Source organism: Ailuropoda melanoleuca, chromosome 3, assembly GCF_002007445.2.
Source record: "Ailuropoda melanoleuca isolate Jingjing chromosome 3, ASM200744v2, whole genome shotgun sequence".
Classification (NCBI taxonomy): Eukaryota; Metazoa; Chordata; class Mammalia; order Carnivora; family Ursidae; genus Ailuropoda; species Ailuropoda melanoleuca.
The window spans coordinates 3696108-3722089 of record NC_048220.1 but is presented as its reverse complement, the minus strand read 5'-3'; the positions used below and the strand labels follow the sequence as shown (position 1 = coordinate 3722089).

At 55.1% G+C, this 25982-nt stretch overlaps 1 protein-coding gene across 1 annotated transcript in view; it reads right to left on the bottom strand.

Annotated features, from left to right (window-relative positions):
* TBC1D9B (TBC1 domain family member 9B) overlaps window positions 1-25982 on the bottom strand; it is a 42137-nt gene continuing 16155 nt past the window's right edge. Inside the window, exons 8-22 of the mRNA XM_019801701.2 lie at window positions 14371-14526; window positions 13944-14094; window positions 13247-13461; window positions 11789-11906; window positions 10635-10920; window positions 9249-9378; window positions 9041-9139; window positions 8231-8299; window positions 6634-6874; window positions 6191-6256; window positions 4635-4706; window positions 4349-4399; window positions 2931-2993; window positions 2301-2407; window positions 1-1311 (exon numbers count right to left, since the gene is read on the bottom strand). Of these exons, the coding sequence (XP_019657260.1) occupies window positions 625-1311; window positions 2301-2407; window positions 2931-2993; window positions 4349-4399; window positions 4635-4706; window positions 6191-6256; window positions 6634-6874; window positions 8231-8299; window positions 9041-9139; window positions 9249-9378; window positions 10635-10920; window positions 11789-11906; window positions 13247-13461; window positions 13944-14094; window positions 14371-14526 (2511 nt within the window). The 3' untranslated portion in view covers window positions 1-624. The remainder of the gene's footprint in view (window positions 1312-2300; window positions 2408-2930; window positions 2994-4348; window positions 4400-4634; window positions 4707-6190; window positions 6257-6633; window positions 6875-8230; window positions 8300-9040; window positions 9140-9248; window positions 9379-10634; window positions 10921-11788; window positions 11907-13246; window positions 13462-13943; window positions 14095-14370; window positions 14527-25982) is intronic.

The following is a 25982-nucleotide window of genomic DNA, read 5'->3' as shown; positions in this document are numbered from 1 at the left end:
GTTCTTTCGGGGGTTTATTAAGGCATTGAGCACAGTGTGATTTTCAGCCAACTGAAATGAATACAAGGAAATCTATCAGGACCTGAGGGATGTGCTTTTAAGGTTAATGGTGAGGCTGACGAGCTGAGGAGCATTTAGAGTAACGCCCGCACGGCATCCGCCCCTGTGCACTGGACACTTTCTGCCCCTGTCCCTCAGCCAGGGGCTCAGGCTCAAGAGCTCCTAGAGAGCGCCTTGAAGTTCCCACCAGCTTGATGCCCAACGGGCACGGGATCCCCTGCCCGGTGCCAAATAGCAGGAAAGCCCCCCAGAGTACTGAGCTGCAGGACCCCCTACCCAGGAGTGGAAGGTGCTGTGTGGCCTGGCTACAGAATGGGGCACAGAGGCATTGAGCAAGCAGGCCAGGACGGACAGCCTCCGACACGACACAGGGACCAAGGTGGGTCCCACCAGGCAGGCAGGAAGAGGGGGCTGGGAGCCTCTGTCTGGGCCCAACTGTGGCTGTTCAGCCTTTTTTCCATTTACAACTCACTGCATGTGGGGAGAACAGGAGGGGTGCATCCTGAGGGAGAAAACAGAACAGGAGGGGGGAGGGGCGGGGAGGAGAGATGGGCCAGGTCCCCATCAGCCTGAAACTCCAGACTGTTCGAAGTCACTGGACGTGCTGAACTGTCTCTCCACCTTCTTTTGGTCCTTGATCTTGAGTCCAATGTCCACTCTCTTCTCAAAGAAGTTCACTAGAACAGACTCTGTCAGGATAGACGCCAAGATCTGCTCGAAGGAGATGCACCAGTCTGTGTCGACGGTGCCCCCGCAGCGGGTGGGGGCCGGAGGGCTGCGGGCCTCCGCGCCCACCAGCACCGTGTCGTCAGCCAAGTCCTCGCACTGCAGGGAGCCTGTGCTGACCACCGAGTAGGAGGACATGGACATGTCGTCTTTGGTTTCATCATCGGACAGCAGCTGGGACGGGGAGCCCCGGCCCTCGCCACCGCCCCCGTCACCCACCACCTGGCTCTCCTGTGGAGCTTTCCCGAGGTGGGTGTCTCCCCCGGCTTTGGCCTGGGGGTCACCCGCAGCTGGAGGCTGAAGCTCCGGGGCTGGGTCCTGCACGGGGTCGGGGGCTGGCGGCTCGCCCTCCTCAGGGGCGCCATCCCTGGGCTTCCTGCCAGGCTGGGCAGAAAACTTCTTCCCCACCTCGCCGATGCGGAGCAGTAGGCTTGCCACCGTGGCGATGGCGTGGTACAAGTCCTGCTCCATGGGGTCCTCGCTGAACATGTTGTACAACGTCTTGCACAGCTCGATGAACTGTTCCTTTGCAGGGGAGACACAGAGAAAGGGTCAGGGAGACGGGGAAAGATGGGTCAGACTGGCCTGGGGTCAGCCAGACTGCCAATGCTGCCTTGTCTTGTTCGTGCTCTCCAGCCCTGTGCTTTGTCGTGCCCATTTCACGGACTGGGACGTGGTGGCGCAGAGAGGGGGAGTGACTTGACCAGTATCACACAGCCTTCGAACAGCTTTCTCTTCCAGCTGCCTTTCTCTCAGCACAGACCATGACTGGGAGCCCCTCCCTGCCTACAGCCACACTGTTGGCAGAGCCAGACCCAGACCCAGTTCTCCCATTGACTTTCCAGGCCCAGTGGCTACAAGGCCTTCTTCCGTGTGTTCTATCTTTGACCAGGATGGAGAGAGAGGACAAGCAAGCTCAGTCTGGGTCTGTTGAGGGGATGGGGAGGTCTGACTCCGCACGCTCAGGCCTCCTGCCTCACTCCACGGTGACCCTATTCTTCAGGATGCATAGGAGACAGTGCCCAGACTGCAGGGTGCCCCTCTGGCCAGAGCAGGGCCGCGGTCAGACTGCGGCCCTGCTCTGAAACCCTCGGCAAGACGCCGGGCTCCTGACCCAGAGGCCAGCAACTGAGCAAGGGGCCGTGGGTGGAGCAGGCCTGCATGGGCACGGCACCTGGGGGGGCCTGGGAGGAACAGGAAACTGTGAGGCTGTCTTGTAAAGGGGGTTGTGTGAGTCTGTGTCAGAGGCTAACCTTCCCTACTGCGTCTCTGGTGGATAGACATGGATGAATGTGAACGAGTCATCACCAGGAGACACCACCCAGGAGAAGGCCCCAAAGCAACTGGCCTCCTGTCCTTCTAGAATCTCCCTGACTGCTGTCTGACTGGCAGGTGCAGGAGGTAGGCAGGAGAATTTCTGCCCTCCAGGGGATGCTGGGAGGGAGGGTGGGGAGCCGCTGGGTGGGGGGACCCCAGCCTTGGAAGTGTCTGTTGTGGGCTCGGAATGGGCCTACCTGGTTCATTTTGGGAAGATCCTTAATCGTCTCCTTCTGAACCTCTTTCTCTTTGGCCCACATGCGAAGGTAGTGCCGATAGTCGGGAGGGCTGGTCCCCTTCTCCTCTGTGAGTTGGGAGAAAAAAATCTGTCAAATGGGAGAAAGAGCTGCGGGCCGGTAGCAGGCAGTGAGCGGGTTTTGGTGTTGTCTGGCATGGGGTTACCGGGGCCCTTTTACAAAACACCCCAGTATTTGGAGAGGTGGCAGTGGGAAGAACACTCCAGAACACCCGGATGTCTCCCCTGAGTTATTATGCTGAAGTAAGGCCTGAGCTGATAAAAAGGGCCCCAACCTGTCTCCCCCAAGACAGTGAAGGAGGGACGTGGAGGCTGGAGAGAGGCTGGCAGGAGAGGGAGAGAGGCTGGACACCTAGAGGGGTCCTGGCAGAAAGCAGGTGCCCCAGAAGGAGCTGGCGACAGGGTTGGGGGCAGTGGTATTACAGCTACAAGGGATTCAGGCCTGGGGTTGATGAGAGTGGCTTCCTGGGGCAGCTGACTTCCCTGGGTGGGGGGGAGGGAGGGAGGTCGGCCCAGACCTCACCGCCCCTGGGATCTGCGTCAGCACCAGCGCACACGGGCCTGCCTGTACCTCCTCTTTTTTCCTGGACGTCTTCATTTCCACCTCCCTCTTGCTCTTCCTGCCTCAGTGCTTCTGGACAACCGGAAAAGAGAAAGCACACAGAGAACACTCTTGCATTACGACCGCAAACCACGGAGGCCTGCGAGCAGCCGGGTCCGATCTCCAGCAGCAGCGGAAGCCCAGGGCCCGCTCGCGTTCTTTACCTGCTTACAGGGAACCAAAGCGCCACCAGCCCCGCCTTCCTCTCTGCCAAAGGACTACAAGCCTCAGCCTGCGGTGTTGAAGTGAGCAGTGATGCGCGTTATGGAGAAAAAGCCCGAGCACGAATTTCTGTAGTGACTGTTGGAAAGGGTCAAACTGAGGGCAGTCCTGATTATCAATTCAACCTTCCGCCAACCATGACACTGACTGATGAGGAATTTTATGTACAGGAATTCTGGGCTGGGCACTGTATTTCTTCAAGTGACACATTTGCTGGAGTTGGCCCATGCCATCCCCTGTGGGGCCCATGAACGTGGGGAGCAGCAGGCGGCCCAGTTCTCCCGGACCCGTGGGCGGCAAGGCCACTGGGGGACCCGTGGTGGGTGGGAGCCTCCCAGTGCTGTTGGTGGCGGGGGGCCTCTTGGGGCTCAGGCTTCTCACTGCCGAGTGGAGACCCGCTGCCTGGGGCTGTGTGGGGTCTGAGGACAGGGCTCTGTACAACTGCAAGCCCTGGGAAAGCTGGAAGTGCCTGAGATTCTCCCAGACTCAGTGTAACAGAAGACCACCTGCTTCTCTGGTTTGTGTACCTGAAATCAAGGTCCTCAGGCTTCCTATCAAGTTCAAATTAGGCCTTCTGACCCCACCAGCACGACTGCCTTGGGTATCTTGATACACACTGTGTTTAATTTCTCTTTCGGGTATGGTCCGCCACGAGAACTTACATGCTGGGGTTTTGGTCAGGTAACCCCAGACCCGGAATGCCCATCACCCTGGGTCGGATGCCCCCGAAAGGCTTTACATGTAGCAAGAAACGATTTCAAAAAGGCACTCAACAAATGTATCCTTCCTTCACGTTAGAGTTGTGTAGGCCATGAGAACGTCTTCCAGGGAGAGCATCCACCGCCCACCGCACCTCCGCTCGTCCATTTACACTGTTAAAATGACGGCGTCTGAACTTTTTCCCAGGAATGTGACGACGGAATACTGTCTGCGTGCGGCCGGGGAGCTGAGGCCCTGGTGCCATGCCACGCGTCCTCATTTACTACCCCCTCAATGAGCACAGAGGCTGCCCCTCTCCTCCCTAGGAATCTGCGGCTTGGTCCTGGGTCCTCCTTGGGACTCATGCACACAGGAGGCGTCCCTGGGACCCAGCGCAGGGTGGGGGTGGGGTCTCAGGCAGATGCAGCCCAGCACAAAGCAGGTGCCCCTGACCCCCAGGGACTGACCTTGAGCCTCCCAGGGCAGGAAAAGGTCCAGATCTGAGGCCAGAGGAGATGCTGGAAGGGAGAGCGGAGAAGTGGAGAGAGGAAGAGAGAGGCCAAGGTCCAGGAAGGCAGAGACAAGAGAAACAGGAGTGAGAACACCCCGGGGGGCCCTCCCAGAGAGAGGCCGTTGCCGTCACCCCCAGCTCCCCAACACAGCACACTCCCCAAGCCTACCGCTGTGGGCCCCACAGCACGACTGCCCCGTGGCAAGGCCGGAGGCCAAAGCACAGGGGCCAGTGGCACTCACCTTCTGAGGAGCTGTCCTCGGTGAAGTAGTGGGTCGCTTCCAGGGCTGACTCGGCCTCCTCCGGGCTCAGCGCTGTGCTCAGAGAGAAAGGTGAGTGAGGGCAGGAGAACACAGTGGGACTCACCGAGGCTCGGGTCCCCGTGTGGCATGCCCCACCGCTGCCAGGGCCCATGACACAGTGTGGGGTCAGAGTGGTAATGATGACCGCGGATCCCAGCTATTGTTCCTTCCTTGACTTTCACGCTGTGTTTGAGAATGTCACACGCAGCCCATCTAAACACCTGGTCAGGGCAGCTGGGGGTCCAGTGGACGTCCAGCCTCCCGCCCGCCCCGCTGGGGGGGCGCAGGGGATCTTGCGGGGGCTAGGCCCCTGCGGACAGCCGCACAGGGACCAGCCACGCACAAGCGATTTGCTCTTCTCGCTTCATGTGTGGTGGACATCGTTCCACGTTGGTACGTTCTTTGTGATGAAGTCGTTCCCAGGGTTTCGGATCCATGTGGTTCTGTGGGGGTTTGTTTTCTCCTCCGTGTGGATGGGGATGTGATGACGGGTTGAACAGGTGGCACTTGGGGGGGTGGCAGGGTGTGGGCTGCGGGAGCCCTGGATGGAGCAGGGCAGACACACGTGGCTCGGGAGTTGGTGAAGGTTGCCTCACGTGCCCTCACCCGGAGGATCCCGGCCCGGTGGCATCTGCCCAACCCAGGCCTTTCCCTCTGCACAGTCAGAAGTGGCTGGCACCGACCTTCCCTGAGGCCAATGTTCCGTGCTGAATTACAGGGAAAAACCAGCCACAGGTGAGAACACCTGTGTCAAGGCTGGGTCTTCCAGCTCTGGCCGCACAGAACGACCCCCGGGGAGCTTTAAAACTGCATTCCAGGCCAGTGAAGTGACAGCCTCTGGGGTGGACACAGCACTGGTGTTCTAAAAACCATTCCGCCCGCTGGCCACAGCCACAGACTCCCTGGGGCAGTTCGAGAACAACAGCAGGGACCCAGGGCGGCTCCACCCCAGAGCAGAGCGCCCCCGGCTAGAATTCTCACCAGCCTGAGTCTCAGTTTCCCCCCTGTGAAAACCAGGGAACCTCTTCTTGGAGAACTCTCCATGCTGGGCAGGGTGAGTGGGGCCCACATAGCGGGAACCCACAGACGACAGGATCTGGCCTGTCTTAGGACCAGCTGCCAGTCACCCTTCTCCCCACCCTGTGGCCTGTCGGTGTCCCCCGGAGGCTCAGGCGCAGAGTAGAGAAGCCGAGGGAGAGCAGCCCCTGCTCATGGCTGTACAACAGGGCTGGACAACAAGGCAGCACCCCCAGGCTGACCCTCTCCCCAGGGGAGCTGCCCTGTGCTCCACCTGGGTCCCCCTCGGCCAGGCTCAGTCCTCGGAGACACTCCGTCTCAGGTTATGCCCCTGCCCCAGGGCTCCAGCCACCTCCTTCTGTCAGGATGTGGAGCCCCCAGGCTGCCCGAGGCTCAGCACCTCACAGAGGCCTTGGGATGCTGCAGCCCCAACTCCACACCCGAGAGGCCCTTGCTGGTGAGCAGGGGGGAGTTCTCACCTGGGGGCAGATGCAGCTTATAGAGTGCCTTGAGCTTCTCTGTCAGGTCTCCATGGTACATCCCACCTGTGGAGGGAGGCCAGTGAGCAGGCCTGCCGGCAAGAGGGCACCAACACCCCCCGCCAGTCCGCACTGGAGCCGCTCCCCTTCCAGTGAGTTCTGGTGTGTCCCTCCTCACAGCCTGACTCTCCTGGAGGGGTCTGTGGGGTGAGCCCCAGGCCTCCCATGTGCCCCTGAACACCTTTGCCCTTCTCGGGGTCGGCAGACCCACCCCGAGCAGCCCTGGCCTGAGGGAGGGGAAGTGGAGGGGAGGACCCCACTGGATCCCCACATGTTCCCAGTGGGAAGACTGCCCTTTCTGTCTCAGGGGTGCTGCTGCAATGGGATGACAGGCTGGGCTGGCATCTGGAGGCTTCTCCAGGAAGGGCCCTGGGGCTACTCACTCATCCCTGTCACAAACTCCTTGAAGTTGATCAGAGAGTCCTTGTTCTCGTCCAGGAGCCGGAACATGCGCCCCGCCAAGACAGGCGTGTGGGCGCCGCAGGCCCAGGGGGTCAGGCTGGCGAAAAGCTCCCGGAACTGGCCTGCGTCAATGCGGTACTGCTCCAGATAGGGCAGGCTGGGGTCCCGACGCACAGCTGTGGGGCGGCTGCCACCCCAGTACTGACTTGCCAGGTGCTTGGCCTGCAGGGGCACAGCCTAGTGAGACAGCCGGGCCTCCCAGCGCCTGGGCGCTTAGGACCGCCAGGCCGCTCAGTGTGTCTTCCCTCCTCCTCTGTCCAAGTCTGCAGAGTCCTGGGGCGGGGAGTGCTGGGCCCGACGCAGCATCTCACAGAATCTCCCACAACATCAGCCTCTTGCCGACAGACGCAGGAGCGGAGACACAGCCTAAGGCTGCCGGCCACAGCAGGCCACAGTAGGTGAGAGGTCGCACTGACTGGACCGTGCTGACCATTAGGCTCAGGTCTGGGTGCCAAACCAGAGGCTGATGGGAACTGACAACAGGTGGTCTGGACTCAGCTGTTTCTGCCTGTTCTTCACACCTGTTCCCCTTCTTCTGTTAACAGCACTTGAAATTTTTGGGGACAGCCCCTGCTGTCCCATCCTCAGCCCGTGGGACGGGCACATGTTCTACATTTGGCTCGATAATAAACACCCTCCTGTAGCCGCAGCACCTAACCTGGGCTAGTCCAACAGTTAACCCTGGACTTTCTGTTAAAACCCCTTGGAAAGAAAACGCTCTTTCTCCTGAGAGAACAGGGTGACCCTGGAGCTGTGGACAATAGTCCTGCCATTCTCTAGGAGGACATGCAAGGTAGGGGAGCTTGACAGCATGTTTAAGCACCTGGATCCAGCCATGCCTGAAGGTGTGAATTCCTAGACTTTCCAGTAACATGAACCAATGCATTCCCTCCTGTGTAAGCTGACTTGAGTGAATTTTCTGCCACTTAAGAAAGTGTCCTGCCTAAATTCCATGAAGGAATAAATTCTACCATAGGAAGTTTGGGGTAACTACATCTGAGGATGCTTTATTTTTTTTTATTTATTTTTTTAAAAAGATTTTATTTATTTATTTATTCGACAGAGAGACAGCCAGCGAGAGAGGGAACACAAGCAGGGGGAGAGGGAGAGGAAGAAGCAGGCTCACAGCAGAGGAGCCTGACGTGGGGCTCGATCCCATACCGGTGGGATCACGCCCTGAGCCGAAGGCAGACGCTTAACAACTGAGCCACCCAGGTGCCCCCTGAGGATGCTTTTAAATTGATTTCTTGAGGCAACTGGGTGGCTCAGTCGGTTAAGCATCTACCTTCAGCTCAGGTCATAATCCCAGGGTCCTGATATCAAGCCTGCATCGGGCTCCCTGCTCTTGGGAAGCGGTCTTCTACATCGCCTCCCTGTTCGTGCTCTCTCCTCTCTCTCTCGAACAAATAAAATCTTTAAAAAAGATCGATTTCTCCTCTGGCAGGACGTTGCCGGACTGAGGACGCACTTAGGGGACCACGATGGGGTACCGGGCTTGCCCTTGCTCTTGGCTGTTACCTTAAACACCATGTAAAGGTCCTCCAGCTCTTCAATTGAGAAACCAATGTCCCCAGGTATAGCTCGCACCTAGAAGGAAAGAGAAACAGGATGGATTCTCAAGTTCCAGGTCTCTGAGAGAATCCCCATGTGGACGGCGGCTAACACAAACCACAGTTGTGATGTTGCCAGCTGGCCAAGCCTACGGCGGCAGTCCATTCATGGATGGAGGTGTGGACCATTCAGGGAAGGAGCTGTGCACTACACGCTTATCTCTGGTTACCCATCCCACCACTCAGTCCACACTCTCCAAGTTCCTTCTTGGTGTGTGCTGGGGGGGGGCGGTGCTTTCTGTCCTGAACACCCAGTCAGGGACACAGGGGGAGAGGCAGTCATGTAGCAACTGCTGTCTGGATCCTTGGAAAGACTCTGGCACTGGCCCTCTAGAAAGCGTCCTAGAACTTCCCCATAAATTCTTTCTCCAGAGTTGGGGAGGACAAAGGCTTGTAGAGGCACAGTGGGCTGGGTGGGTGGAGGGTGGCTGAGGGTCACTACCCACGGGGAGGGGTGAAGCCAGGCTGGAGGACTCAGCCCACAGTAGGATGATGCTGGCCTTTAGGCCCTGGGGTGTCAGAGGAGTTTTTCCGCAGTGACCAGGCGCCTCCCACTTCCTCAAATTTGCACCTTCACTCCCAGATTCCAGTCCCACATCAGGCAACACTAGGGGCTCTGCACCCAGCCCGTGGGCAGAAGCAGCCTGCTCGGGTCACGGCCCCTGCCCTCTGCCCCCCTCAGCAACCTGTGCCCATTGGAGCCCAGCCCCGTCCGTACCACGCTGCGCTTGGCCGTGTCCTCCAAGGACTGGATCACCTTCAGCCTCTGTTTAAACCGCATCTGTTCAATGTCCTCGGCCCTCAGGCTGCTGAATTTCTACCGGCCAGAGGGGATTCAGTGAGATAAGGCCAAACCACAGAGCTGAGAACTGCCCAGGGCCACGGTCGCCCACACCCACATGCCCAGACGGGGCAGGCCCGCTGACCTCATAGGACACCTTCAGGAGGTCAAAGATGTCCACTTCCGCGGGCGGGTCATCTCCACTAGTCAGCAGGGCATGGAGGTGTGGGATAGGAGGGGAAACACTCTGTTTGTTGACCACATTATCCAGGTATCTGCGGGGATTGAAGGACAGAAGGCTGGACTACCCACAGGCAATGGGGATCTCTTACCTACCAAGAGGTGTGGAGAGGCCTAATTTGCTCAACTCCCAATCAATAAGCGAGTGTGCTGAGGACGGGGCATCCTCCAGGAGGGCGGGAGAGGAGTCCCTGACTCTGCGGGGTTGGGGGCGGGGCAGAGGCATGGCCTTGAGGGTGTCCTGGCAAATCGGGGATCCTCCTGGAGGCAGAGGACAGGCCTCACCCCTCATGAGGCCTGAGCACTCACTCTGGGAAGGCAGGCTGTCCTCTGGGGGTCCCTTGGGTCAGGACCCTTTTTAAGCCCAGACCCTACCACACCAAGAGAAAGGTCTGTCCCAGTGGGAGGGATGACATGGTCCCGGGCTGGCTCAGCAGGCGGCCAGCAGCATCCCTAGCAGTCTGGGGTGGCTGGGAGTGTTCCAGGCTGGGCGAGTACGCACACCCGGACAGCAGGACCCTACAGAGCTCAGGGCCTGCGCCAGTGTGAGGCCCGGGGGGGGGGCGGGGTCCTGGATGTGGGGGGCTCGGCTCCTCTCTCCAGAGAACCACTAGTGGCACTGAAGGTCCCAGGGTCAGATTCTGAGGAGAATGAGTTCTGTGGGATGCTGCTGGCCGGGGCCGGAGCTGGGAAAACGGTGACGAAGCAGGCTCAGGGCCCAGGGCAGGGGGACTGTGGGCCGGCACAGGTGGTACGGTGGTAGGGGTCGGAGGTCAGGGGTCGGGGCTGGATCCCAGAGAGTCCGCGACAGTGGGATGTGGGGACTGAGGGGGCAGGTGGCATCCAGGAAGACAGGCACTTATCAGCCCATTCAGCTGCCCGAGCAAACCTGGCATGGGCCCCTCCTTCTAGGTGACGGTGAGGGGGAAGGATGTCGCTGAGCTGGGGAAAGCAGTGTCAGGACTGCTCTGAGAGAAGAGCAGATACCCAGCATCCACTAGCAGCTGGAGGCCATGCTGTTTCAGCTGCCTTCTGTCCGCCCCCCTGCCTCCTCCTCGGGTGTTATAGCCCATTATCTGCTCCCAGGGCTAGCACGACCCAGAGCTGTTTAGTCGGCACGTTCCCACCAGAAAGGAGGCTCTCTTCTGCCCCCCTACCCCGGAGAGTGCTCAGTGGGCATATCAGTGCACGCTGAGCGAGGAGTGCCCAGGGCTGGTGAGGGGCCGGGCTCTGCCATCCATGGTGGTGCCGGCCAGCAGCCCGGCAGGAGGAGGGAGGCTGGCTCGGTCACCTGCCCAGGACGGTCATGGCCTCGCCCTCGTCGCTGCAGCCCAGCAGCTGCTCCATGTTGGCATCCAGGATGGCCAAGGCCACCTGCAGGATCACCTTGATGCCCTCGTAGAAGAAGCAGTCAACGATGACCACAGCGCTCTCGAAGGGCATGACGCTGAGGAAGAGGGTCAGGAACCAGGAGAGAGAGATGCTGGAGATCACCCCCAGGTCCTGCATCTTCTCAGAGAGCTGGGGCAGGAAGTCTCTCGTGAGCTCTTCAAAGATGCCTTGGTCCACCAGAGCCCCTAGGGAGAGGATGAAGGAGTCTGAACGCTAAGCCCACGCCGCTGGCTCAAGCCCCCAGGTGGGTACAGGGAGCCCACCTGATCCCCGGCCAGCTCTGCTCACATGCAAGGCTGGAGGGATGGGCTGGAGGGAACAAGAGACAGAAACAGTGTGCGGGTTTCCCTTCTATGGTGTCCAACCTACTGTGTGAGAATGATTGCTCCCACTGTGCTTGGATTTGCTTTTGGGAATATACAAATCTCTCCCTTCTAGAAGTGTCAGAAGTAAGCAGGACCTTAGCTGGGGGCTATGTGTCCTGCCCTGAAGCTTGTGAACAGATGTGTGATTATAAAGGACCCGAGGAGGGGTTTCCCAAAACCAAATGGCAGGGGAAGGACATCTTAGAATAGCAGACTCCGTTATGTATGTAATTAAATACATTTCCCAGTGCATCTGCCCTTAATCGCCCAGACTCTACGGGCTGTCGTCCGCAGTTGGTGAGGCTGGTGATAGGTACGCGGGGCTGTACTACCCGCTCTGGCTGCGATGTTGGAAATCTTGCACAATAAAAAGCCTCGTGCAGAGTTAGATGGGTCAGAACGGAGGCCCCAGGCTGACTTCTGAAAACCACTGAATGTGGAATATCTTCTCTCCCTGCCAGCAAGTGCCGGGAGCTGCATGAAGTCTGGGCAAGACGGCCTGTGTTTGGTCTCCACCTTCTAGCTGTGTGGGGATTTCTCAGCCTCGTCTGGGGAATGGGAGCCGCGAGTGTCTGCAGCCTGCTGCACGTCTGTCAGGCCTTCGAGAGCTCGCCTGTGCAATGTGCTCGGTGTGGAGGCTGGCCCAGGGAGGCCCGCTCCCCCGAGCCGTGGGGCCTCCGGCACTCACCCACCACCCTGGTGTTGTAATAGTCAGGCAGCATGCGCTCGCAGAGGGCCACCAGCAGCCAGAAGGCCTCCTCCTCGCTGCCGTAGAGCAGAAGCACGGAGGTGACGATGTTCATGGCCTGTGGGCACAGAGATGGCAAAGGGGAGGCTCTGGGAGCTGGCCCTCCAAGTGAAGCTGCCCCCTCCCCCAAGGGGCCTGCATGGTCTCACTCTGCAAGCAAATCCGACAAACTGTCCCACCCAACTCCAGGCAATCTGCCCAAAGGCCATTTGCAGGAAACCAATTTGATGGAAACCATCAGCCAGATTCCTCCCACCGGGCCAGTGGGGACTCGGAAAGCGGAGAGGGAGGGTGCGAGCGTGTGGCACTTCTTCAGAGTGGTTTCTGGTGTTGGAGGTGTGACACGGGCCAGGCGGGTGTGTAAGTGAGCCCCGTGCGACAGCTACACGGCTGAGGTAGAACGGGCGGGTGGGGGGGGTGCGCACAGCCTGAGCCGGTAGCAAGGCCAATAAGAAAACACTTTGATGGTGGAGCTTCTCTTATAAATTCTCTAAAGCCAGCACACGGACTCTCCCTGCACGGGTAACAGGTCACGTAGTACATGGCCAAATGGAAAGGGACCTCTGAGGGGGCGCCTTCCTTCTTGGAAAGCCGGACGCAGCCTTGGGGAAGGAGAACTCCGTTGGGCTGGGCCGGGAAAACGCCCCCCAGACGGGAAATCAGATGCTGCCGCCAAGTGGAACTGGAAACCACAGTGAGATGCCACGTCAGGCCACTAGGGTGGCTACTGTCCAAAGACCAGAAAGCCAGCGTGGCGAGGATTTGGGGCAGGTGGACCCCTCGTGCACTGCTGGGGGGCCGTGAAATGGTGCTGCCACAGTGGAAAGCACTATGGTGATTCCCAAATTAAAAAAAAAAATTAAAGGTCGAATCACTATACGGTCCCGCAATGTCACTTCTGGGTATGGATGCAACAGAAACGAAAGCAGGGACGGGATGGGAACCGCTCAGGGTGGTGCTGTTCACGGAGGCCTGAAGGCCAGGCCAGGCCAGCGCCCAGTGGCAGACGTGCGGTCAGACCGAGCGTGGCATACATGTGGAGTGGGGTACGGTTCTGACACAGGACCCAATGGGGATGAGCCCTGAGGACGTTGCGCTATGCAGTAAGCTGGTCACGAAAGGGCGAACCCTGTGTGGCTCCATTTCTAGGAGATACTGAAGGCGCCAAACCCACAGAGACGGAGGGCAGGATGGGGATTAGCAGGGGAGACGTTTGCACATGCTGAGCCATCCAGGGCTCCAGGACCAAGACTGGGGCACGCAGAAGGCAATCCATGCCGTGGGCTGAGGTGAGCAATGACAGGGTCTCTGGTTACACCCCTCTCGGTGGCCAGGCTTTCCGGGGGGCACGAGGCACAGTCACTCGTGCGGCCTCTGGGCCCGCCTCGCCCCCTTTACCTGACAGTAGCCGATGGTAGGGTTTCGGAAAGCGTAGGCAGTCAGCACCCGCCGGAGGGCCGCGATGCCCAGCTCGTTCTGGAAGGCGGGGTGCTCGGGCATGGAGCGGTGGAGGTCTCGCTCGATCTCCTCCGTGGCCAGGCTGTACTTGCCCGTGGACTTCTCCACCAGCTCAGCATAGTAGCCAGGGTGAGTCACCATCTCATTCCAGGCCCCTGCAGAGACACAGCTGGCAGCTGTCTCTCCCCTCCTCCCCTCCTGCTGCGACTGTGGGGGCAGGGACAGGGCAGGATGGGGATGCCATGCACCACAGAAGAGAAGTGGAACTCTGGGGGCAGTTAGGAGGCAGGAGGCAAAGGCTCCTTGGTGACTGCTTCTGGGAGGGGTCGCCCCACCACAGTCTGAATGGTCTTCTCGTGAAACTGTCCAAGTGGCCAAGGGTGTGTGTGCTGGCAGAGTCTGTCCCAAGGAAAGGAGACCCGGTGCTTGCCCCCCACTGCAAGTGAGAGATGGCACCATCTGAGGACAGAGCCCCGCCCTTGCTGTCTGCACCCCAGGATGGCATCCCTGGCTCAGGCCCCTCACAGCTGAGAGCCCCGTTCTGGCAGCTCCTGCCTGGCTGGCTCGGGAGGTCTGGGGTCGGCGGGGCTCTCACACAGCGGTGCAGGGGGGCTGGGCTGAAGCCGGGGCCGCTCACCAGAGAACAGGAGCCACAGCTCCCCGCGGAGGCTTTCGGGGATGCCCTTCAACACCAGCTCCCGCGTTCTGGCCGTGCGGTACATGCACACGCCTCGCCCGTACTCGAAGAAGTGAATGTTCCACGACTCCTCTTTCATCTTCTCCTTGGCCTGGGGGAGAAGCAAGCAGGGCCTGGGCGTGTGCGCTGGGCCCGCCTCCATCTACAGTGCACGGCTACCAGGGCCCAGGCCAGGCGGCCGCGGCACCACCCCGGGCGGCAGCGAAATGAGCCTCCGTGCGGAGACCTAGAGTCTGGGGTGACCGGCCCCGCCCCCGGGTCAGGCAGGGTGCCCCTGGACAGTGCCCTTCGGGGGCCCGAGGACATGAAGTGGCGTGCAGGCGCGAGGCCTTCTCCAGGGCTGCTGGAGTCCATGCCCTGGCCTTACCCCCTTGGCCCCCAGGTCCTCCATGGGCGAGTTTCCCTGGAAGAGTTTAAGCAGCCCCTGGGATGCGGTCGGCGCCTCCTGCGCACTGGAGCTCTGGCAGAGGGGTGTGCCGGGACTGGCAGGCTGATCGGACGCCTCTGGAGGGACTGCGGAGCGCTGAAAAACACAACACAGGACGGAAAGCATCCAGTGAGTGAGCTGCCCAGGCCAGGGTCTCTGATGTGCGGCCAGTCCGCTGTCTGAGCATGTGGCCCCCAGCCCCGGCGATCAGGTCGGGGCGGGACTGTCGGGAAAGAGCGGCGGGCCCCACAGAGACCAAGCGCCGAGCCATGAAGTGGAGGAGCGGCAGGCCGACCTGATGGCCTGACCTGCCCTTTACAGAGCAACAGAGTCCTGAGGCAATCTGTCCTGCGGGAGCCCGTGATGACTGCCGAGCCAGGCAAGGAACACTCTCCTGTCCCCTCTCCCTCAGGCCACCTGTCCACTGTGCCCTCAAGGGCCCTTCCAAGAAGGGGCTCCCAGAGGGCTGGTTGCTGCCCCCAGAGCTCCCCGAGTTTGTCTTCCTCTGGTCTGCTAGTCTGGTGTGGTGTGCCCCGCAGCGGCCACACGACCTCTTGGCTCTGGACACGCATGTCGGCTCAGGACTGGGTGCTGTGGCGTCTGGTGTACTAGAACTGGGTGTGTGAGGCGGGGTCCCCGCCTGCAGGCCATCTCCGCCACGGGTGCCATGGGCTAGCCATAAACAAGGCCTCGTGTGAGGGGGGGCCCCCAGTAGGGCTGTAGCCCCCTCCCGAGGGTAGAAGCCCAGGGATCTGCCTTCCCACTGCACAGCCAGCCGAAGGGCAAGAGAAATGGACCCTGGAGTGGCTCTGGGAACATGCCGGGGTGGGGGGCAATACGGGGCTGGCAGAAGGGAAGGGAGGAATCAGGGACAAATGTCTCACGGCAGCCCTGATTTCAGGGTTCTTCCCCTGGTTTTCTGGAACCCCTCCCCTGGCAAAACATCTCCTCAGGGGAGCAGTGGCAGCCGTGACCCCTCAGGCCCAGTGTGGGTGATGCCTGACACCCACCCCAGCTCGTCGGCTGTCCTTGTGGCCTGCCTTCCAGGTGAGCTCGCTGTGGCTGATGGCCTGTGCAGGGAGCTTGTCTCGTCCCTGGGCCCAGGGGGTCAGGGTGTCAGGTGGGCCAGAGCTGGTGCCCATTCTGTCGGCTCCCCTCAGCTCCCTCCTGAACACCCACCAGTAGGAACAACACTGCTCTGAGAGGACACTCGTCACCGGCTCCCAGGAATCCACTTCCTGTCTGCCAACAGCTAGCTCCCCACTTTTATGTGGGGGCACATTTCTCTCTGCTCTTGGCCTGGCACTTTGTGGGCTCCATTGAGAACCGCGGTGATAGCCCTGAACTAACTAGCTTTTCCCAACCCTGGGCTCAGCGTGGGGGGGTTGGAGGTACTGTGTCACCCAGTTGTCACCAAGGAAATGCTGGGGTGACTCTGCAGGGAGTGCTGGGGTGAGTCAAGGAGGACGCGGGAGTTGCCGCCAGCATCCTGGTACCACACACGGCCTGGGAACAACGCCCTCCTGGCAGAAAGTGGAGGCCCCGCTGGCAACAGGTGGCTGACCACGAGGACTTCCTGGCTTGTGGGCCAGTAAGCGCCCCCTTTGCATGTCGTGCTCCAGTCTGGGTCCTGTCGTCTCTGATCCCAACACCCCCTCCACCCCCTGGCCATGGTCCCATCCTCCCAAGTGGCAGGGGCGGGCACGCTTGTTGGCTTCCTGCGGGACCTCACCCTCTCTGTGTTCCTTGTAAGAGAAGCCTCTTCTTGGCTGTGGTGATGGTTTCACAGGGAATACATGTTAAACCTACCGAAGTGTACTCTGAATATATATGGCATATTGCATGTCAATTTTACCCTGGAGATGCTGTTTTTAATAAAAAGGAAAAAAAAAGAAAGAAAGAAAAAAGAGAACAGCTAGGTCCTATTCACAGTCCCTCCCTCTGTCCCTGGCTGGTGCTTCGGAAGTGAATTTTGGGTCCGCTATGATAAATTTTCATGGCACTGCTCAATCCGTGGGGAACGACCCCAGTACAGACCGACACGGAGATTCTGCTTCCCGCCTGAGGTTCCCCAAAGGGACCGGGACACAGATGGATTGCAGGCCCCAGAGCACCTCAGAGAATCAGACTCTCCCTGCTGGAGATGGGCACGGACTCCAGGATGTGGCCTCGTTGAGACCGTCCCGTGTGACAGCCGTGTGCGAGATGGGGAGCTCACAGGCCGCGGCCCCTGGGAGTCCTGAGTTTTCCTGGGCCAGTCCCTCCCGTGCCTGCAGGTCACCACCTCACACATCCATCCAGTGCGAACCTCCCAAACCACCTGCCCGCCTCACCTCCTGCTCAACAGAACCTCCGCCCCCGTTTGACTGAGCGAGTGAGCGAGTGAACAGGAGCAATCTGAGGCCCGTCAGGGCCAAGGCCATCGGCCAGCCTTCCTGCATCTGCGGCCTCACGGGCCAGGCCCCGCCCCTCCATTCTGGCCTCAAGTCCCACCCTTCCACCTCCGGGACCTTCCTCTAGGCGACTCCCCCTCAGGGGATCCACTGGCTGGATCCAGCCGGCACCGGCTCCACAAACCCTCCTGGAGCTTCCACTGGGGGGCGCTCACACGCTGTGTTCACGGAGCTGTCCACCTATGACCCTGCGCGTTACAGTGTAGTGTAGACTTCAACTACAGTGACCCCTGTTCTCGGCTAACCTTTATACAAGCTCCTCAAAAGAGGCGCTGAGACTCACGTTTCCAGTCCCAGAGTCTGTCAGAAAGTATACCTTCCTGTTCTAGTATCTAACATCCAGTACCCTGGTCCTTTCTTTCTAGACCGTTGGTTCCCTCCTGTGGGCAATACTGAAATTAGCGAGTAAGCCTCTTCTCCCCTCCCTGCTTTCCCTGCCATCATACAGCGACACACTTTCACTCTCAGGTAAGCAGGCAATCGATGAGCTTATTCTACTTTCCACGCCTTTTATTAAAAAAAGATTTTATTTATTTATTTGAGAGAGAGAGAGCGTGCGTGCATGTGTGCATGGGTCGGGGAGGGGCAGAGGGAGAGGGAGAAGCAGACTCCCTGCTGAGCAGGGAGCCCCATGCAGGGCTCGATGCCAGGACCCTGGGATCACGACCCGAGCTGAAGGAAGATGCTTAACAGACTGAGCCACCCAGGTGCCCCATAAAGCCATTAGATTTCTTAGATTCCTACATGTTCTTTGCTTACTGCCTGTGGTCTTCACTCCTGAATCTTAATTTTTGCCCATATAAAATTCTTGGGTCGTGGTTTTTATTTATTTATTTTTATTTTATTTTTTTTAAAGATTTTATTTATTTGACAGAGATAGAGACAGCCAGCGAGAGAGGGAACACAAGAAGGGGGAGTGGGAGAGGAAGAAGCAGGCTCACAGCAGAAGAGCCTGATGTGGGGCTCGATCCCATAACGCCGGGATCACGCCCTGAGCGAAAGCAGACGCTTAACCGCTGTGCCACCCAGGCGCCCCGGGTCGTGGTTTTTAAAAATTGTATGTCTTTAAAATGTTACACTGGGGGTGCCTGGGTGGTGCAGTTCGTTGAGCGTCTGACTCTTGATTTCGGCTCAGGTCATCTCGGGATCATGAGATCGAGCCCTACATCAGGCTCTGCACACCATCTGCTTGAGATTCTCTCCCCCTGCCATTCCCCCCACCTTGTGTGCTCTCTCTCAAAAAAATAAATCTTAAAAGGCATCTCTGATGCTTGTTTAAAAAAATAAAAAACAAATAAAATGTTAGTCTGTATAAAATGTTGCTATCTAAAAGTCTGTACCCGCTCTGATTTTGTTCTTTCATAAATGACTTGGGTCCTTTTTGACTGGTTGTCCTAAAGTTTTTTTTTTAATCTTTAAATAAATAGTTTTTACTGCATTCTGTAACAATACTGGCTATTCTGGACTGGTTTTCCCAGACGTATGACATGCCCTTCCACCGTGCACGGTCAAGTCTTCTTACACTCAGAAAAGTTTTCTCGACTGGTAGTTTCTATCAGTTGATACTTTACGCTCTTAAACATAAGTTGGATCTTCTTTGTCTGACTTCTTTATCACAGCTCCTGACCATTTCTTTCTCTTTCTTCACTTGTTTGGCCCTCCTCTGACCCCCATCCCTTCCTTAACTTCAAGTCTATTCATTGTTGTGTTCTCCTTGTGTGATACTTTTTTCTAAAATATTCCTCCTGAGTCCCATCAACTCTCTTTTCTGTTGACTGGTCACTTTATTTCTGAGCTTTCTAAAAGATTTTATTTATACCATTATTTAGTAGTTTCTATTATTTTTCTAATTCTTTTTAGATCATTTTGAACTACTAGGGTACAGTTTTCATCTGCCTTGGGGGAATACCGTCTGATGGACTTTCACTGTCTGTGGAACGTTACTTGGTTTGTTTTTCCCCCATGATACCGTCATATGGGGTGTGATCATAATCCTCTGTTGCTTGGGTTAAATGACGTGAATTCTCTGTACTTTCAGGAGGATGATGTACGTGTCGGGGACATGTGGGTCAGGGTAGTTTTCTGCACTGAACATTTGGGGGCCTGTCTTCTGCTGTACCTTTCTGTGTAGCCCCCTCCCCTCGAGACGTCTCAATTCATCTCCTCAGTGTCGCAAGCTTCTCTCTACCCCCCGGGTTCCTGCCCTGCTCAGTCCCAGGTTGTTTCCCTCAGGGAGGGAGGGCTCTTTCCTGTTGGGGGTTGTGGTGGGTGTTTCAGATCCTCAGGGGAGTGGGCCGCCCCGGATTATCTGATCTTCCGTCCCTCATTATGGTTTGTGTGCTGATCTGTAAAGTGGAGCCTGAGAAACGTCCCCGGGTCACTCACGGGTTGTATCTCAGTCACTTGCCGAGGCTTCTGTTCAGTGAGCAGTCTCTCCTGGGGGTGTGGGGAGGTATTTTATGCTGGTTCTTGGGACTGTCAGAACTCCTTTTTTCTTCCCTTTCCTGCCTCAGCACAGCTGCTGTTTAGAGTAAGGCTACAGGTGGTGGTCTGACCCCATCTACTTGTCGTCTGGGGTTTGTGGGAGACCCTTCTACCTGCTTCTGTTAAAGTTGGTCTGGACCTTTTCATGAGGAAATTCAGTAAGATTTAAAAATTACCACACTCCCACTGCCTTGTCCCAATTAAAGGCCCCCCTTCTCAGGATTTTCTTCCTGTCTTTCCATGGAGAGACTCCGGTCAAGGCCGCCATGACCTGTGTTTGCCATCTCCAGTGGCCGGGTCTCAGTGATCGTAATGCGTGACCTCAGACATCATACGTCCCAACCTGTACTCCTGCAGCCCTGCTCTCCCTGCCTCCCCCCCATGTCGTGAAATGGTGATTTGACTCTGAGCTGCACAGCCGACACCATGGATGACACTAGTGTCACCTTGTAAACCCCTCTCTTTCGCCAGACCCAGTATCTAACCTATGGAACCTATCAGTGATCTCAGATCCACTTCCAAAACATGTCCTATACACTAACACTGAGCAATCCAAGAAGGAAGTTAAGACAATTCCATTTATGACAGCATGGAAAAGAAGCGCTTAGGGATAAACTGAACAAGGACGTGGAGACTTGCAGACTCAAGACTACAAAACATTGCTGAAAGACATTAAAGAAGGCATAAATAAATGGAAAGACATTTCATGTTCATGGATTAGGAGACTTAAGATTGTGAAAATGTCAATACTCCCTGAAGTGATCTACAGATTCAGTGCGTGCCCGTCCAAATCCCAATGACTTTTTTTTCAGGAAAAAAAAAACTATATTAAAATCCATATGGAATCTCAGGGCAGGACCACAAATAGCGAAAACAATAGCCAAAGAGGATGAAATTGGTGGGGAGGGGGGAGTGGTGGTCTCATATTTGTTGATTTAAAAGTTTACTATAAAGCTATACTAGTTAAAACAACGTGGTCACTGGCACGGAGACAACAGACCAACGGAACTGAACTGAGAGCCCAGAACTGAGCCCTCGAATTTGTGGTAAGTGATTTTTGACAAGAGTGCCAAGACCATTCAGTAGGGAACAGACAGTTTTTGAAAACAGTGGTGCTCAGAACTGGGTATTCACTGCAAAATGATGACTTTGGACCCTTACCTCACACCATACATGAAAATTAACTAAAAAAATGGAGCAAAGACATAAACATAAGAGCTAAGGCTATAAAGCTCTTAGAACAAAACATACAGGAAAAGCTTTATGACTTTGGCTTGGCAATTATTTCTTGGATCTGACATTAAAAGCACAAGAAATAAAAGAAAAATAGATAAACTAGGTTATATAAAAAATGTAGAACTTCTGTACATCAAAGGACACAATGATCAAAATGAGAAGACAATCCATGGAACGAGAGAAAATATTTGCAAATTATATATCTGATGGGTTAATATCCAGAATATATAGTTGCAGAACTTCTACAACTTGACAACAAACAACCCAACTTAAAAAAAAAGGTGAAGTACTTGAATAGACATTTCTCCAAAGAAGCTGGACAAATGGCCAATAGGATGCGAAAAGATGCCCAATATCACTAATCACTGGGGAAATGCAAATCAAAACCACAATGAGATACCACTTCAGACCCATTAGAATGGTTATTGTAAAAAACCTGGAAGACAACAAGCATTGTCAAGGATGGGGAAGAACTGGGACCCTTGTGCATTGCTGGCGGGAACGTAAAATGGTGCAGCCACTGTGGAAGAGGGTATGGCAATTCCTCAAAATAATAAACGCTGAATTACCCATTACTTCTTCCCAGGATTTCCGCTTCCGGCGAAGCAGGGTCTTGAAGAGATATTTGTACACCTACATTCACAGCAGCATAATACAATAGCCAAGAGGCAGAAGCAACCCGAGTGTCAGTCAAAAGATGACAGCGGCACCTGGTGGCTCAGTGGGTTAAGCGTCAGACTCTTGATTTTGGTTCAGATCATGATATCTCGTTTGTGAGATCCAGGCCTGCGCTGGGCTCCACGCTGAATGTGGAGCCTACTTAAGATTCTCTCTCCCTCAGAGGATGTGGAGAAAGGGGATCCCTCCTACATTGTTGGTGGGAATGCAAGTTGGTACAGCCACTATGGAAAACAGTTGTGGAGGTCCCTTAAAAAGTTAAAAATTGAACTACCCTATGACCCAGCCATTGCACTACTGGGTGTTTACCCCAAAGATACAGACGTAGTAAAGAGAAGGGCCATATGCACCCCAATGTTCATAGCTGCATTGTCCACAATAGCCAAATCATGGAAGGAGCCGAGATGCCCTTCAACAGATGACTGGATTAAGAAGCTGTGGTCCATATATACAATGGAATATTACTCAGCTATCAGAAAGAACGAATTCTCAACATTTGCTGCAACATGGACGGCACTGGAGGAGATAATGCTAAGTGAAATAAGTCAAGCAGAGAAAGACAATTATCATATGATTTCTCTCATCTATGGAACATAAGAACTAGGATGATCGGTAGGGGAAGAAAGGGATAAAGAAAAGGGGGGTAATCAGAAGGGGGAATGAAACATGAGAGACTATGGACTATGAGAAACAAACTGAAGACTTCAGAGGGGAGGGGGTGGGGGAATGGGATAGACTGGTGATGGGTAGTAAGGAGGGCACGTATTGCATGGTGCACTGGGTGTTATACGCAACTAATGAAGCATCAAACTTTACATCGGAATCTGGGGATGTACTGCATGGTGATTAACATAATATAATAAAATTAAATTAAAAAAAAAAAAAGATTCTCTCTCCCTCTACCCTCCACGCCCCTGCTCCCATGCTCGCTCGCTCTCTCAAATCAAAGAAGATGAATGGATAAACAAATATGGAATATACAATGGGCTATTATTCAGCCTTAAAAAGGAAGGAAATTCTTTTTTTTTTTTTAAAGATTTTATTTATTTATTCGACAAAGATAGAGACAGGCAGCGAGAGAGGGAACACAAGCAGGGGGAGTGGGAGAGGAAGAAGCAGGCTCATAGCAGAGGAGCCTGATGTGGGGCTCGATCCCANGATCCCATAACGCCAGGATCACGCCCTGAGCCGAAGGCAGACGCTTAACCGCTGTGCCACCCAGGCGCCCCAAAAGGAAGGAAATTCTGACACGTGCTACCATGAGGTCGAACCTTGAGGACATGACACTAATAAAATCAGCCAAACACAAAAGGACAAATGCCACAGGATTCCTCTTCTATGAGGCCCCTAGAGCAGTCAGATTCATAGAAGCAGAAAGTGGAGCGGTGGTTCCCAGGGGCGGTGGGGAGGGGGGTTCGTGCTTCAGTTCTGCAAGTTGGAAAGAGTGCTGGGGATGGACGGTGGCGGTGGTTGCACAAGAGGGGAATGGACATCACGCCACTGAGCTGTACACTTCAAAATGGGTAAGATGTGAATTTAGGGTTATGTGTCTTTTATCACAATTCAAAAAAAAGGCCATCCTGAATTTGACCGCTTCTCCTGAGCTCCACTGCTCCTATCCTCAATCAAGGCTCTATCGTTCCATGTCCTGATTACTTTCGCAGCCTTTCAACTCCTGTCTGCCACTACTCGGGCCACTCTCTTGCCCAGCACTGCTCAAGAGAAACAGAATGAGAGCAGCATATGTAATTTAACGCATTCTGTAGCCACATTAAAAAGTAGGAGAGAATTTGGTGAGATTGGTTCTTATAACATATTTTATTTAATCCACTATAGCCAATATAGGATTATTTCAACATGGAATTAATATAAAAAGTTATTGAGATCTTTTACATTCTTTTTTTTTTTTTTTTTCACGTAAATCTTTAATCTCTGGTGTGGGGTTTATGCTTACGGCACATTTCAGTTTGGACCAGTCACGTTTTCAAGTGCTCAGTAGCTACATGTGGCTTCTACAAAGAGCCCCTGCGCCTCTAACCCACTCCCAACCTGACAGGCCAGAGTCGTGCTATTAAAACACGCACAGATCGTGTTCCCCCTCTGGCCAACTCCCCAATGTCTTCCCATCTCACTCAGAGTCAAAGCTAAAGTGCCCACAAGGCCTACAGGCTTCCATGATCTGGCTTCCTGCTTCCTCCCCACCCTCGCCTTCTACACTCGCCTCCGCAGCCTGTGCTCAGCCCAATCCCACCTCTGGGCCTTTGCACCTCCTATTCCCCCAGCCTCCAGCACCCTTTGCCTAGATACTTCATGGCTTATTCCCTTACTTTGGAGCCCCTCCTTTCCCCTGATCCCTTTATCCTGTTCTATTTTTATCCATAGATCTTATCACCACCTGCCATACCTCAGACGTTTGTTTGCCTATTGTCTGTCTCTCCCACTAGAATGTAAGCTCTGTCTAATCTGTTCACGGCTCTATTCCCACTGCTTGGGGTAGCACCTGGCACCTAATGGAAATACAATAAAAATATGTTGGCGGGGGGCGACTGGGTGGCTCAGTGGGTTAAGCATCCAACTATTGGTTTCAGCTCAGGTTGTGATCTTAGGGTCGTGGGACTGAGTCCCACATCAGGCTCCCCGCTCAGCACAGAGTCTGCTTGACCCGGTAGGCCCTGTCCTTTGTCGTGTTGGGCCTCATGAAGGCAGTTCAACATTCTTGCCTATGTCCCTTTTCACCCAACCTAAACTCACTCTCTCCTGAGAGCCCAGATCAAGCCCAACTTCCTCTAAGAAACCTTCCTAAATGTCTCCAATGAACAGAGTCTGTCCGGCCCCTTCTCTACCTACTTAATAACTTACTGAGCATTGACTACGGGGATGGAAAATATAAAGGTCTCCATGGGCCAGACCAGGTGGGGCTCTGGGGAGCTGGAGGGCATATGCCACCATTCGGCTCCAATGCCACTGGTGGGAATGTGGGCCTGGTAATGCCAGGGCTACTGATTTTTTCCAGAGAAGCCAGGTATGTGGATTTTTATATGAACTCTTCTAATCATGAAGTGTTCTCACAAACTCAGCTCGACCCACAGCACACATATCTTATCATACCAGGAAGCGATCAAATATGGCCATGGTTGTGCCAACCTCAATGAGCTCCCTCTGGTCACAGATGCACTGAGGGTAATAACTGTCATGGACCAAAACACATCACGCTACGTAAAACTGTAAGTTCATAATTATATGACAAAATAAACATCACAAACGTCTTGACCACATTTGGGGGATACTAGAAATGCAGCTCACCATTTTAACAAGTGGTGAATAAATGCAGGAATAAAAGATTTCCTCTGCCTCTCCTAGATCAACTGAGCCTCAGGGAACGAAGTAACTGATGAGGGGGGTTCTCTCTATGGACGTCCTCCAGCTCATCAACCAAAGGATTGACAGCAGTAGACTGCCGCCATCTTGCAACCCCTGATGAATTACCGGATCTACGTGAAGCCCGTCAGAGACTGCGAACGGCACATGACAAGATGAGTGGGAGCTGCATATAGCTCTTGGTGGAAATACGCAGCTCCTCAATCCCGCCTACAAGCAAACCCACCCCCTCAACACACGAACAACTGAACCCGAATGTGACCTGGGTCTCGCTATTCAACCACCAACTTACAGGAGATGGGGGACAGAGGAACACGGTAAATGCCTCCAGAGGGACGCTATCAGGAAGAACCAGACTGAGAGACCCTCTACAGCACAAACAACCCCGTTATTTCTACAAAATACTGCAAGAAGAAAGAGAGATGGAGAGACATCTCCAGATCAAAAGGAATTTAAGAGACGTGTCAGCCGACCGTACATGACCTATGTGTACTTCAACGCCAATGATGCTCCAACAGTAAAAAGTACGCCTGCATTTGGGGAAACGTGAATACAAGTGCAGTTGGCCACTGAGCAACCGGGTTCCGAGTGCGCAGGCTCACTTATGTGTGGATGTTTTGGATAAACACACAGCACTGTAAATGTATCTTCCTTCCCTTATGATTTTCTTAACATCTTCTTTTCTGCTACTGTAAAATATGGTATATAATACGTGTAACATACCAAATCTAGGTTAATCAACTGTTTATGCTACCAGTAAGGCTTCCAGGCCAGTGTAGGTTTCGGAGGACTCAAAAATTCTATGTGGATTTTTGACCGTGTGAGGGGTCAGCACCCCTAGCCCTTGCATTGTTCAAAGGTCAACTGTATTTGATATTAAGGAATTACTGTTAATTTTATTGGTGTAATAAGGACATTGAAGCTAAGTCTTTAAAAAGGAGGTCTTCTCCCCTCCAAAAAAAATAAACTTAAAAAAAAAAAAAGGTCTTTTCCCTGTAAAAATCCGTGAAAGATCAGAGATTGACGGGGAGACCAAGCTGGATAGGCCTCGACAGTGTGGCAGAAGTTCCTAAGGGACAGGGATGAGGTTGGCTGGTCAAGCCAAAAAGCGTTTCTTACATGGAACGGAGTTTGAGGCAGGTGGGTGATGCTCAGGACTGGGGGGGCGCAGTGGGGCGCAGGGGGGCCTGTGAGCTTGGCCAGCACGCGTGTGGCCGGGACACCCGAGTCGGGCTAGGTTAGGCTCGCCATTCTGCACCCAGAGGGGGCCCTCCCATCTGAGGCCCGCGGAAGGCACCACGAGGTCGGGCTCCAGCATGGAGG